At 42.1% G+C, this 13,449-nt stretch overlaps 1 protein-coding gene across 21 annotated transcripts in view; it reads right to left on the reverse strand.

Annotated features, from left to right (window-relative positions):
- dlg1b (discs large MAGUK scaffold protein 1b) overlaps window positions 1–13,449 on the reverse strand; it is an 85,261-nt gene that overhangs the window by 34,341 nt on the left and 37,471 nt on the right. For 8 of the 21 annotated variants that reach the window (XM_026946239.3, XM_026946232.3, XM_026946240.3 and 5 more), the window contains 2 exons: window positions 13,176–13,340; window positions 9,228–9,314 (listed from right to left, as the gene is read on the reverse strand). In XM_026946239.3, the coding sequence (XP_026802040.1) occupies window positions 9,228–9,314; window positions 13,176–13,340 (252 nt within the window). Of the gene's footprint in view, window positions 1–4,095; window positions 7,658–7,701; window positions 9,153–9,227; window positions 9,315–13,175; window positions 13,341–13,449 lie in introns of those variants that run through there. The other 13 variants (XM_026946244.3, XM_026946243.3, XM_026946242.3 and 10 more) reach the window with 6 other exon arrangements.

Raw genomic sequence — 13,449 nt, forward strand, 5'->3', positions numbered from 1 at the left:
TGGTCTTGCTCTTACCAGTGTTGGTGGGCAGCATGGAAAAGCTGTAGCAGGCAGAGTGGGCAGGGTTCGGCTGGAGAACGGGTGCTGGCACAAGTTGAGACTGAGGGAGCTGCGGTCTAAAGTTTAATCTAGGATTCTTCATATCTGGAATTCCACCATTGGCTCTTTGGGAGGTATAATCTGTGCTGGAGTGATAGGTGGTCATTCTTGGAGATTAGCAGCACCAGAGAAAGGAGAAACAGTATTCAGTAATGCTGAAGATGTTTTGCCACTGCATTAAAAAAGGAAAAAAAAAAAAAGAAAAGTTGGCGAGATTCTGAAGATCCTTGGGAAACAAATAAGCAGACGAGATATCAATCCAGTTTCTCGGCTTGTTTCAGCTCCTGTGCACATGTATAGCGTGGATTGCGAGTAGTTCGTACACTCATTCCTTAGCATCTAGCGCTTCTGTGTCTCTCGTGCTCATCTCCTCGTGTTTGTGCCAATTAGCGAGCTCCAATAGGCACAGCCAAGAGGAGCTGTGGGGCTTTTTCCTGGCATGAATAATCAATGGTGAGCTCGATTTCACATCCACACAGCCAACACACACAAACATCCCCGCCTGTACATTTGTATGGGATCACAGAGTGTGGTGTGTGTACAGCATGTCCCCATGCTCAAGATACAGCAGCTCTTAAAGCCAGGATGGTTCTATCTAGGCTTGTTTACTCATTTACCAGAAAAGAATGTATAAAAATCTAGGCCTCTCCGAATTGTTTCTGTAGATTTTAAAACATTTTCATTCAGGTATCAATGCTAATCTGAGCACCACATCCTAAAAAAAAAAAAAAAAAACACACATTCTTGGCAGTGTCAGAGTCTTCACGACAGATGGCTTGTCAACGTGTGTGGATCCAAAGGCTGCTTACACCGGGTAAATTATGAACGGAGAGATAAATAATACAGCAACAGCCGAGATAGTGTTGACATGACAGCTCGAGTTATTGGACCGGAGAGGAAGTGGGCCTGGATTTGATGAGCCTTAGGAAAACAAGGTGAATTTTTAACCTGGTGAATGCTTGAAGGTTGATACAACAAACCTTGCAGGACATATCTTAGGTTAGAATTGCAATTAGAATTTCCCATACCAAACAATTCATTATGTGAATATTTGTGAATGTAAAATTTGTTATGTTCAAGCGGCACCACCACATTTGGATCTTATAATCCTGCATATTTATACATTCCATACTGCTTAATATGGGGGTGGGAGAATATAAATCTAAATTTGGACTTGATGAGGATTAGGATCAGGCACTTGGCAGTCTGTTTCACTTCAGCAAATAATATAATTTCACTGCCATCTAGTGGCATACAGAACTAGCACAAAAGCAGTGGAAATATTATGTGAAATTATGCCTTACTGATAGTGCTACAATTTACATACAACTTTTAATTTTGTTAATTAATTCAGAGCAGCTTTTGAGATTCTGTGATTCAGAGCAGCTTCTGAGATTTCTTGGAGAAAATGTTTTGAAGGTGAACTAAAGCAACAAGAAACTTCAGATCCATGATTACAGTCATTAGTGGCTATATCCTTACTTCTGGGATTAAAAAGTGTGGTGCTTGCGGTTTCTATATAAGAGGGGACCACACCAGTGCTTACCTCTTAATAATATTCATAACGTAAGCACAAGAGACAGGTAGGTGGTTATTTAAAAGCTTTGTGGAAAGGAGATTAAGAACACCTGGTCTTACAAGAAGCAAATTTAAATCTACGGTGCCTAAATACTTTTGCGGAAACTGTGCTGATAGTGTTACATTTTCAATTTTGTTTTAAAAGCGATTAATTAACAATTTGCACCCCTCAGCTGAAGTCAGCAAAGAGGTAGTGGTCCGGTGTTTCAGCAAGTTATGGATGATGGATAACAGAGTCCTAGGTCTACCCTAGCCATCATGAATCATTTGAGAATATTAACAGGGTTTAGCAGCTCCCAAGGCATTATTACACATAAATCGAATGTTGCACATAGATTAGTGGCACGGACACTGAGACCAGACGTTTTACGCTGCCTCTCAAGTCATTAACCTTTAGCTCTAAGGGCACGGGGATCTTTTGTGAGATGATTATGAAAAGGTTACAAGAATATACTGTGCTGGACTAAGTCACTGATAGAGTTCTTAGCTCACACAAGAACGGCACGATAGAATTCTTTTGGCATTTATAAGGCAAATAACACAGTGCAGTCGAGGTTAAAATTCAGTTCAGTTGCCCAGAAAAACTCAAGTAAGAAAGATTTGAGTATTACCAATGGATAATTTTGACTGTCAACATGAATACTTTGGTGAGAAAATGTGGCAGGTCAAAAAGGGCTTGGTATATTCAGAAATTCAGTTAGCTCAAATGTAACATGTATGCCCTATAGGAATTAAGGAAGCAGATAGTAGTTTAAATTCTAGACGTTCAAAATGTTGTTGCACCTTGATAAGTGAGAATCCTCCACTGGTGTGCAATGACCTGTAACCTGGTAGGGAACTCTAATTTACATTTAGTGATTTACATGTAGTAATTTACATTTAGTATGTCATTAAGATTAAGAATTATGCCCAATGATTTGGATGATCAACAAAACTAAGAGACAACTCTGGTGAATACAGCAGTATCCTTTGAAATGATGCAAGATACTCGTAACTCGTGCGACTGACATTGCAATACGCAAGACTAAATTTATGATGATATCTTACGTAATTTAAGCAAGACACCTGGAAAGAACTAATAAAACGTGAGGGCGAGAACCAAATCCACTGCTGATCAATCCTGCTTGCTGTCCTGTCAAATTGGTTGGATACTTGACCAGCAAGACCAAATAGGAAGGCATGATTTTAGAAGTTTTATTCAGTCCAGATCGTATATAAATTAGATACAGCAACAACCTTCCAAAGTAATAAGCATCAGAGCAGGGAAGCACTGCACTAACAGCACTCAGTCAGTTAGATAGGAGGCACAAGGGTATTACAGATTCTCAGAATCAGAAAGATCCAAGAGAAAAGACTGGTGAAGATGCTCGTGCAGATGCTTGTGCAGGTCCGCAGTTAGTCCACCAACTACCCAATTACACAAATTATTGGTTTCTGAGGTCAGCAATGAACAAAGGTCCAGGTTGAAGTTGAAGCTCTTCACAGACAGGAAACAATTTAGTTTATTAAGTTATACAAGAATCAAATGATAAAATGAAAGAATAGGAAAAAAGTGACAACAAATCTTAGCTAAAACACTTGGAGAGAAAAAGTAGCAACCAATCCTGAATGGACAAAACAAGATTTGAGCATGTTAAGCATACAGTTTCAGAAAACTGCTTAGTGCTCAGTTTCGCTTTATGCTGGCTGTCAGATTCCTGAAGGTTTATTCAATCAAAGGTTCAATCAGCTGTCAGAAACCGATTTTAAGGGTTGGGTACTCTCAAACTGGAGGACATCATGTGGAAAAATTATGTGCTAAAAGGCTTATGACCTTTATTTCTCCAACCTTGAAATGACCCTGAATTTAGCTCCATTTTAACAGAGTGTTTGATTTGTGTAATGGATATTGCAACAGCTTCGACACTGTCTGGCTATGATACATACAAAACTATAGCCCATGCCTTGCTCACAAAGTGCTGAGATGGAAATTAACAGGGAAATATGTCACATGACATGACTATGTGCTTCCACCAACAACACACATCCGAATCCTCTGAGACAACACCATAGTGACTGATGAGGAAGTACAATCTGCAACTCACCAGCTAAGTCAAAGCTAAAGCTGTGAAACAGACATGACCAATTCATTGCCAAAAGGAGCATCCTTAGATTAGGAAATTAGGTCTAGTTCTAACTGTAATGCACATAATTTAAGAATACAGGGACAGTGAGATAAGTCTAAAAAATCAATCCATAAAAACAAGTATAATGCAAAATAAAACTATACAAATCAACCATTTGCTTCGAGATCAGAAATCATACTTGCATATAACACGAACAGAGGATTAACAAGGTCCAGCAAAATTGCATCACCTTCTCACTTTCCGTGCCCTTGGTTGTTCTTTCACATCATATCCTGCACTATTAGCATCTTACCTGGTTGACTCTTGCTATGACGCAGTTGGTGAAGGCATTGAGGCGCGTGAGGATGTTGAGGATGCGGCGCCAGCGAGATGGATTGGGCTCGGCAGACTCCTCGCAGGAGCTCCGCATTGACCACTGACGAAGTCTTGGTCCCACCGAGCTGCCATGGGCTGAGCTGGTGCTGCCGCCACGACTCCCCCTAGAGTACAGTGTGTTTCCACCAAAGATGTAGTTCATCACCAGTGAATGCGCTCTGATCCACAATACAGAGCGCTGCACTGATGAACACAAATCTAGCCCAAGGCAAAGGGGGAGTGAGCTGGTTTATGAACAATTTCCTTAATTATGAAAGCAGCTTCCTGTGTTGGGCTGTATCTGGCGGTCTCATCTGTGCAATGTCCTCGCGACCCCAGGATTCTTCAGATGCTCCCCCACACCCACTAAGCCGCACCCAATGGTCCAGATACAGCAGGAACAAATGTTTCCTGGCAAAAGTCAAGCCAGAAAATAAATATCTGCTCAAGAGTATCAGTTCTCGTAACAACTGACTATGTTTCATGAATAGTTGGTGAAGGCAAGCTTAGAGAAAGAATCAATCAGGGAACTCATCAAGAGCTGACAGTCAATCTTTCTCAGTTGCTATAGTAATACCCTCGTGTCCCTCAACGAACATCAATCAAACTATAAATGTGGAGGCCAACAATTGAATTACAGCAGACGACTCGGTTTCTCACTATGCCGGGTTCAACACAAGTTCTTCATCTGAAACCAGGACCAAATAGTCAAAAAGCCAAACGAAAGACACAACCTAGACTGAAGGGAGATACAAATTAAAAAAAATCAAAAAGCTTCATATTGGAACATCCTAAAAGCACTCTGGATCGTCAGTAGCATTCCACCGGGCTTGTACGAGCTCATAGCTGTACCGCTCGGTCTACAAAACAGCCCTTATCCGCTGCCGTTCCGAGGGGACCTTTTCCAGTAAGAAGCTTCCGGAGATGTGCCACAGGTGTCGGATGGGTCGGGTAATTTTGTCACCAGGCTCCGCTTCCACTCCTGCGGGAGCCAAAGCCATGGCAACTGCTCCCACATCTAAGAGAGCCAGCAGGATTTCCTGCTCAGGCTCCGGTCTCCTGGCCTGCAGCTACGTCTCAGTAAACACGCCCCTCAGCTTCATCCGCTGACATGTTTATTAGTGTACAAGGTAGCAGAAAAAAACATCATCGCTCAGGCATCAAAGTATAGGCTTGCGTATAATGTCAGGTATACGTGAGTAATCTGGAAAACTGGTTTTCCAGGTCTTTTAATATGGCCAAACGGTTAAACCAAGGAACTACAGCAGGTACTGAATCATTTTTAACACTGCACATCATTTTTTTACTAGGAATTCAAGGAATGGCGGTCAAAACAAGTGCCAAGCATCTCCTCATCTGGTGTAAGGATAAAACCCTGATGACAGACATGGCAGGACATCAATAATACATTCCCAATTACCCCTGAACATACTGTGTGCATGTCTAATGAGATCCCTGCAAAACCAGTTTAGAGCCTTTCCTTGGAGCTAAGCCGTCCTGTCTGTCACCTTGCTAATTGACAATTAGACCATCATGCTGCAGCACTGGATGAATCAGGGGCATCAGTGCCAGCAAAAAAAGAAGCAGGAGCAGATGGAAGGAACAGCATGACCCTGGGAAAAATAGGGAAAATGAGATTGCTAAGCTGGACACCCCAGTGGACCTGTTAGAATCAACATGGCTATGATGGCTGAGATCTTTTCCCAGCCTCTGCAGATAACTCCTCAGGAGCTTTATACGACATGCATATTAATATTTATAATAATTAAAGTCATCTTCAATGGCGTCCAAGATTTATGGTGTATAATGAATTTGTGTTGAAAGTTTTAAGTCTTTCATTAACATGCTGCTCTATATTCAATTTGCTTAACATTACCCACAATGCAGTTTGACTTCCTGCTGATAGTAGTGCAAATGGGATTTAGCCCTTGCGTCATCTCTACCTAAAGAGAGCAATGTACCCACACTTTAGTCCTTCAGTCTGTCCAGCTCTCGCACCTCCTCATCTATACACTCTGCTCAAACTTTCATGCTAATATCACCATCAATGTCGTGCTCTTTATCTTATAGATCACTAACTCACCAAGCCAAGTCTTCTGTAATTCAGTGCAACTGAATTGTATTCCCACACTGCAGTCTGGAACTTTGCAACCAATGTTTACAACAACTTCCATACTGGATTTCCCCATTAATATGACGTTGAACTCGGCTGGAAAATGGTGAGTGAGAAAGGGAGCTTTTGATCTTTTGTACTGAGGATCTAACAGCAAAACCTGACCTTTCTCACTAGCTAGAGATCGCTGAAATTTTCCTCCTATTCAACACCAGTGTAACTGTGATAGCAATAACAATGTCCCCCTGTGACATCAGAGCTCCACACAACCGCCAACTTCTCAAAGGAATAACAAAAAAAACAAAAAATCAGCACCAGAATTTCTAAGCACATCACAAATATTTCAATATAAACACATTTTATGTGTTTCAGGGTGGAGGTTTCTTTAACGGTTGCTGTCCAGCCTGTCATAAAATATTCTATGAAAAGACAGTTTTCATAAACTGCCTATGAATATGAACTAATTTTATTCCCATTATCTCCTCGTTGTAGTCCATAAGGAGCCAAATATAATTCAATTAATCTACAAACTGACAGCTACGCTACTCAGAGCTCTAAGGAAGGAGACATTTTGCTCCCTAAATTAAGTAAGAAAAAAAGATTTTGGGGAAAATCAGTGTGTACGAAATTAGCTCTGGAGAGCTGTGTTATCTACTGATCACAACAACAGCACATCAAAGATTATATTTAATTATGTTTTACGTGAGTGATGTTCTCATTAAATACCTACGTCTCCACAGCAACAGACAGCGGAGGTATCTGCGCAATAGATACAGCAGATTATTACGTTTCTTATCATTATTGAGAAAATGCTGCTAAACGACTTTTTTTTTGCATCACTAACATGGGACTCATTTAGCAAACAACCCGTGTGTGTGTGCACGAGCATGTGTGTATGTGTATAAAAGATCCCGAGCACTGCTGCATGACATGAGCATGCAGGTTGCCAGGCAGCGGGGGGGAAAGAGAGAGGTATGTGCTTCCACGTTTTTTCCATTAGACCACCATCACACACAGCTGCTGCAATACAAGCCCGTAAAAAAGCACTCACCTTCTGATTTATTGGTAATGAGATAAAAAGATTAGGAATCAGGTTTTCTTTTTATTTTTTCCCACGCAACGACGTACCACCTCAAAATGACGCACCACTGCTCCCCCAGTGCATAACCAGACTATAAACAGATGCCAGTCTTCCTGCCGGTCAGATATTTCATACCCCTGAACCATTTCATGTGTTATCAATAAATCAAAGCGGCGCAGTGAACAAGCGTGCAAAGTAGTAGACGCAACAGATGGCAGTACAATTACCAGCAATTTTAATGAAATACCTTCACACACACGCCATCACTCATCAACATGTGTTTGTATACGGTGGATGAAACAAACACACTTTGTCGTAAGTCAGTCACTCCTGTCACAGTCCAGACTCACCAACAAGTGCAGATGCAGCCTCTTGGTTCTCCTCAGGGTGCCCATGATGCGTCGGCCCATCTTTTTGGCGTACCACACCGAGTTGAGCATTGTGGGCTTGGGTTCGGGCGCGAGTGCAGGGTTCACGCTCCGACGATGCACTGCTCGATAGTCCGGAGTTTTGTTTCCCTACGCAATCATCTCAAAGACTGCTTTTGTACGACTTGTACATCAGAGACAAAAACATCTCCCTCAGGTTATGTGAACCTGTGATGAGTAGAGAGAGTGTGTGTGTGTGTGTGTGTGTGTGTGTCTGAGAGAGAGGCAGTGGCTGTTTGACGCACACTGCTGCTGCGGCAAGAGAGCGAGTGAGATTGAAAGTGAGGGAGATAAACAGACACGGAGAGAGCAGGAGAGAGATTTCTTACGTCTCAATCCCCAAAACGCTGCTTTATTCACCTCCCTTTCTCCTCTCTCATTTCCAAACCACGTCTCTCTCTCTCTCTCTCCCTCTCTCTCTCTCTCTCTCTCTCTCATGCAGGTCCACTCAGAGCTCGGGGCAGAGCAGCTGGCTGCCTGATTTGCCTCTTTGAAACGCTCCAAATGAGTCAGCAGGAAGCGTGAGAGCAGACCTAGATTGGATACCTGACTCGCCTCGAACGATCGCTCTCCTCTGCTCGGAAGATGCCTGACTGCAGACTCAGTCCACTTGGGCGCTATTAAGTTCTCTCTAGTCCCCACCGGACAGCGTGTTCGAGAGCCACCTTGTGAAGCGTGTCCTACTCGTGTTCACAGCCTGACCTCATCTTTTTCTTTTCTCAAATCCGACCAGAGGCTGCGGAATGCAGAGTCTGTCTCATCTCTTCGCCTTTGACGCATCATCCTGCTAATGCGTTCTCTAATGTGGGGTCTTATCCATTCTGCTCAGTGGCTAGAATGGGGGGAAAAGTATCGGGGCTGACGTCACTGACGGGAAACGGGAGGCAGCTCCGGACTGATCGGCTTTAGGAGAGAAAGTGAGCTAATGCCGGAAATGACACTTGTGGCATTTCTTGTAATTATAACAACTCTTATTCACGTTATATATGTTCAATGCCAAATCATTTATATTCCCGTTGTCATATGGGGTGATTACTGATTTACGGTAGCTCATCCATCATCAGAATTGTATATCCTAGGAACATTCAAAAGGCAGCATTCACACCTCCTAACACTGAAAACATACATATAGCCATGCATGTGAGAAGCAAATGCTTCTGTGCATCACTGATACACTCCTTATTCAGCAAGAAGCAACAACTGGTGGCCAGAAGCTTCTCAGACAAACATGTATACACACTCATATACACAGTATATGACCAAACAAAAAAAATATCATGCATTTTGGGAACTGCGCCATCCAGCATTGACACAAAGCCTGCATCAGCGCCAACACGACTTCGCTCAGCCACACTACAGCACAACCACGTGACGAGACACGACATCAGACTCGACTGCTGCACACAGTGATGGCTGCATCCAGTTCCCGTGTTGTGGCAGGGTGTTACCTGGTACGGGGTGGAGGGGCTGAGGAGAGGGCTCTCCTCGCTCGCCACCGTGGGCGGCCCGTCGAAGATGCACTCCAGAGACTCAACCTACAGGGAGGGGCACGCACGTAACTCAGCTTATCACAGCACACAGCACACCAGCAGGCGTTCAGAAAAGCTCACAGTTTAGATTTGGACAGAAGGAGATCATTAGAGAGGCAGAACGTGAGACGGAGATAATGAAGGATGCTGAGGCTACATGTGTCGTCTGAATGAAAAAAGTGAGGACTAAATTACAGGACAGAATTCTGTGCTTCTTGAAAATGTTGATGGCGGCATGGGAAAACCTTTTACATGGTGACACTTTTTTTTTTTTTTTTTTTTTTTTTTTTTAAATCTACACAATTTTCTAAACTGATATCTTTCCCTTTCTTTCTCTCAAAAGTAAATTTCTAACATTTTAAAATCTGGTCACTCCCGAAAGTGAAAAGGATTTCATTCTGACAGCAGCACAGGAGCATCGTGGACATTTTGACAGCTGGTATCGGATTACAAACTGAACTGATCAGGCTTATGTCCATTTCGCTATGCACAGATCTATCCAACAACGTGATCAAAGCATGACATTCGCTATGTGAGAAAAATCACACTTCACACAGCAAATAAGGTTTTATACATCTTTAGACAATTTTTTGTTTGATGTTTTTTAAAGTTGAGGTGTCACTATGAATATGCCACTATGTCAAAATAAGAAATACTCATTTTTAGTCCAAACCAGATTTTTTTTGGCTGTTTTCTACAATTTCCCAGACTGCCCCAAGGTGTTCTTTGAAAGACGTACACCTGCTAACATCCTTAACAGTCAGCCATACAAGCCCAAATGAGCTCTAACCCTAGCCCTGACCGCTTCACTCACACTCAAACTGTTCCTCAACCTACCCTCAGAGCAGGAATTTTACTGAAATATTACACAATACACTCAATTAAAGCCCATAACATAGAATTTTCTGACCTTACATTAGGAAAAACCAAAGAAAATGCTCCCACAACATGTCAGAAAGGTGTTCTCAAACCTGAGTTAGTATATGATGTCATATACACATTTTGTTTTTCCACAAGACAAAAAATGTCAGCTGAGATGAACATACACTGTGAGCAATCTCAGAGGCTTAATGGTCCTCCCAGACACCTGATCAAGACCTCGCTAATATTTCCAGGACATTTCCCAATTGTCTTTTTATAATAGATAAACTGGTCATTAGTTATCAGGCTTTTCAGGTTTTCCAGACGGAAAACTGCTAGAAATCTTCTGAAGCTCCAGCAACTATTAATTGTCATTGTTTTAAAAACTCAAACCAGTAAAACCAAATCGTTATCAAGCCAAAAGCAGAGTTCAGCTTTAGAATTAGAAAAACTTTCATCCCTGTATGTGTAAATTATCAAACCCTTAATACTTACAATATCAAAACATAAGACTGCAAAGAATCAAAATGTTAAAGGTTCAATTCAGAGCACAATGACGTGTAAAGTATCAAAGCATGGCTCTGCTGCAACGATATGAAGAATCCAAAAGGTGGAGCTAAAGCTCTGTCTGTAGTGATCACAGCACGGATCACGATGAGTGCTTCCTCAAGAAGTGTCTCCCTCACACACCCTATTTGTCTTGTGACAAACTATGATGGCAGGTGATTAATCACGACGAGTGATAACGGCTTGTTTTCTAATGCGCAGCTTTGTGAATATACTCTACATATCACAAGAGCACCTGAGGCATTTAATCACATGGAGCAATGAGACACAAAGTTAGGTGGGTGGAAAAACAGACATTTAGTCTTGTAGTCAAACAAAACACTCTGACTACTGTACTAATTTGCCAGACTTTGGAAATGCAAAGAGTAAATAGGACTAAACTTACACTCACGCTAGCTAACAACAAGCCACTCACGTCACTTACTGTTCACTCAAGAATCTTTTCCATATGTTACAGGATCAGATCAAATTAGTTCTTTTTTTCCTCTGATATCATATCCACCTTTTTTTTTTTGCCAGGATCTGCTCGATACGGATCCTAGGGATCGGATCAGTGCCATCTCTAGTGTGAACGTTTGATTTTGTTTGATGTTTCAGGCTCAGCTTTGTACTAGCTTCATTGATTAGCAAAGCTAGCTAACTGTACTAGCTATGTCCACTCACCAGAGACACCAACAAACTCTGCTACTTCTTTCCAAGCTTTATTTTTCTTCATAATGTCACTGTACATGTTGACTGAGAGGCTGTATACGACAGGATAAGATGAAACCACGGTTAGAACTTTGCCTTCCATTTTAACAGTAGGATCTAAGTTGTGAATGGAGAAAGGAAGAAACGTTAGACCACATGCACCATAGGATTGGTCCGAGCAATCATTCGAGCCAATCGTTTGGATTTGTCGCATTCTAATATCTAATTTGCCCAGAATTGTGAAAATCTCAGAACAATTGTCACAGCTTCATGTTGTACATAGAAAACAAAACGGTCTTCTGTGGCTTTGTCGCTTGTTAGTGTGAACGTAAGGTAAGAAAGAGGGTGAGTGACGGCTAATAAGGTGAGTTTTAGTGGAAGGATGGAAAGATGAAGGTTCTGCATGGATGGAGAACCGAGTGTGAGGTAAGAGTTCACCAAGTTTACACCAGTGAGCCGAGAGTTATGAGAGGTGGCAGGCGTGAATCGTGTGTGTGCTGTTAGTGCTGGACCAAGCGAGTGCAGAGGAGTCATAAATCTGAAAGCAGAGGGGAGCACTGGAGCACGACAACCACGGGAGGAACGCTCGTAAATGTCCTAAATGTCCACCACACACACACACACACACACACACACACACACACACACACACACATACACACACCCGCCCCTTCCTCAGACACCCAATCACTCTGTTGTTCAGTTAGCATACTGAAGCGTGACTGCGGTTCACCTTGAGTAAAACGCCTCAGAGATTTCACACAAACATTCAAAGAGGCCTTTCAGATTCAGTCTCAGTCACTGTCTTTAAAGCAGAGACGATATCACATGCGTTATGGCTAAGCTAATTGGCGCAAAAAAAAAAAAAAAAAAAAAAAAAAAAAAAAAAAAAAAAAGTATAAATATACATTTGTATACTATAATATTTTATGTAAATTAAATTTGAAAAAAAGTGTCTGCTTGTTTTGTGCTTTTTTAGTGATCTACATAAAGAGGAAAAAAAAAAAGAATGTCTTGGCTGAAAAATTAAATACTTTTTAATCGCTTTAGCAAATAATTTGTCAAATTATCACTTAATACTATAGCAGAATATGGGCAAAAAAAGGATTATTATTATTATTTTCATTATTTTAGTACCTTTTTTATTTTAGGTCTTTTTTTTTCATTATTTTTTTTTATTATCCATCTGTACAGCACATGCTATTAGACCAGAAGTGGAAAAAAAAATCTTATCACTGTTCAGCAATGCTAACTATCTAATAACAAGCAAATCTCTGTAATTTCAGAGATCAGAGCCTTCTGCAGATGTGTGCTCTCTTAAGTTCCCCTGTTATTATCTGTGCTATGCTAATAACGACACATGTGCTGCACCCGCGAGGGGGTTAGAGAAAAACGTGCCCTATATACAGAGCCGCTTTGGGGATCGAGATTCCCTGCGGTGAAACTGTCATCCCTGCTGAACAGCTCGGCTCTGAGACCACGCAGCATGTTTTCATCAGGCTTCAGTGTTGTGGAGACAAAAAATGGCTGATGATACAAAACTGGCACTGAGCCTGTGAGCTTTTCTTTACACCATGCACAGGAGGAGACACGCTCACAGTGTGTGTGTGTGTGTGTGTGTGTGTGTGTGTGTGTGTGTGTGTGTGGGGATGGCATGGTAACATAATGAGGTGGACAAATAAATGGGACAGGACTGATGCTGGAACAGGAGTGTGTGTCAGAAAAGGTGAGTCAGGGTTAGACCTTTACCTTCATGGGGGAGATGTGTGCGTGGGCCACGTAGCCGTGGACGTTTTCGATCTGAGAGATGTTCTTCTCGGCCACCTGGACAAGCTCAGGGCCTGGCGTCTCGTCGGTGAGCTGAGGCGAGCTCTGCTCTTGGGGAGACCCGTCCTCATCGTGGTGTTTGTACTTCTGTGGAGAAAACAGAAAGAGGAAAGGTGAGGAAATGGCCTCTGTACCCATCACACCCCATGAAGAAGACTTCTCTGTGCCCATCAGTCACATGAGCGGCATGGCCTCT

This window comes from Pangasianodon hypophthalmus, chromosome 21 (assembly GCF_027358585.1).
Source record: "Pangasianodon hypophthalmus isolate fPanHyp1 chromosome 21, fPanHyp1.pri, whole genome shotgun sequence".
Taxonomy (NCBI): domain Eukaryota; kingdom Metazoa; phylum Chordata; class Actinopteri; order Siluriformes; family Pangasiidae; genus Pangasianodon; species Pangasianodon hypophthalmus.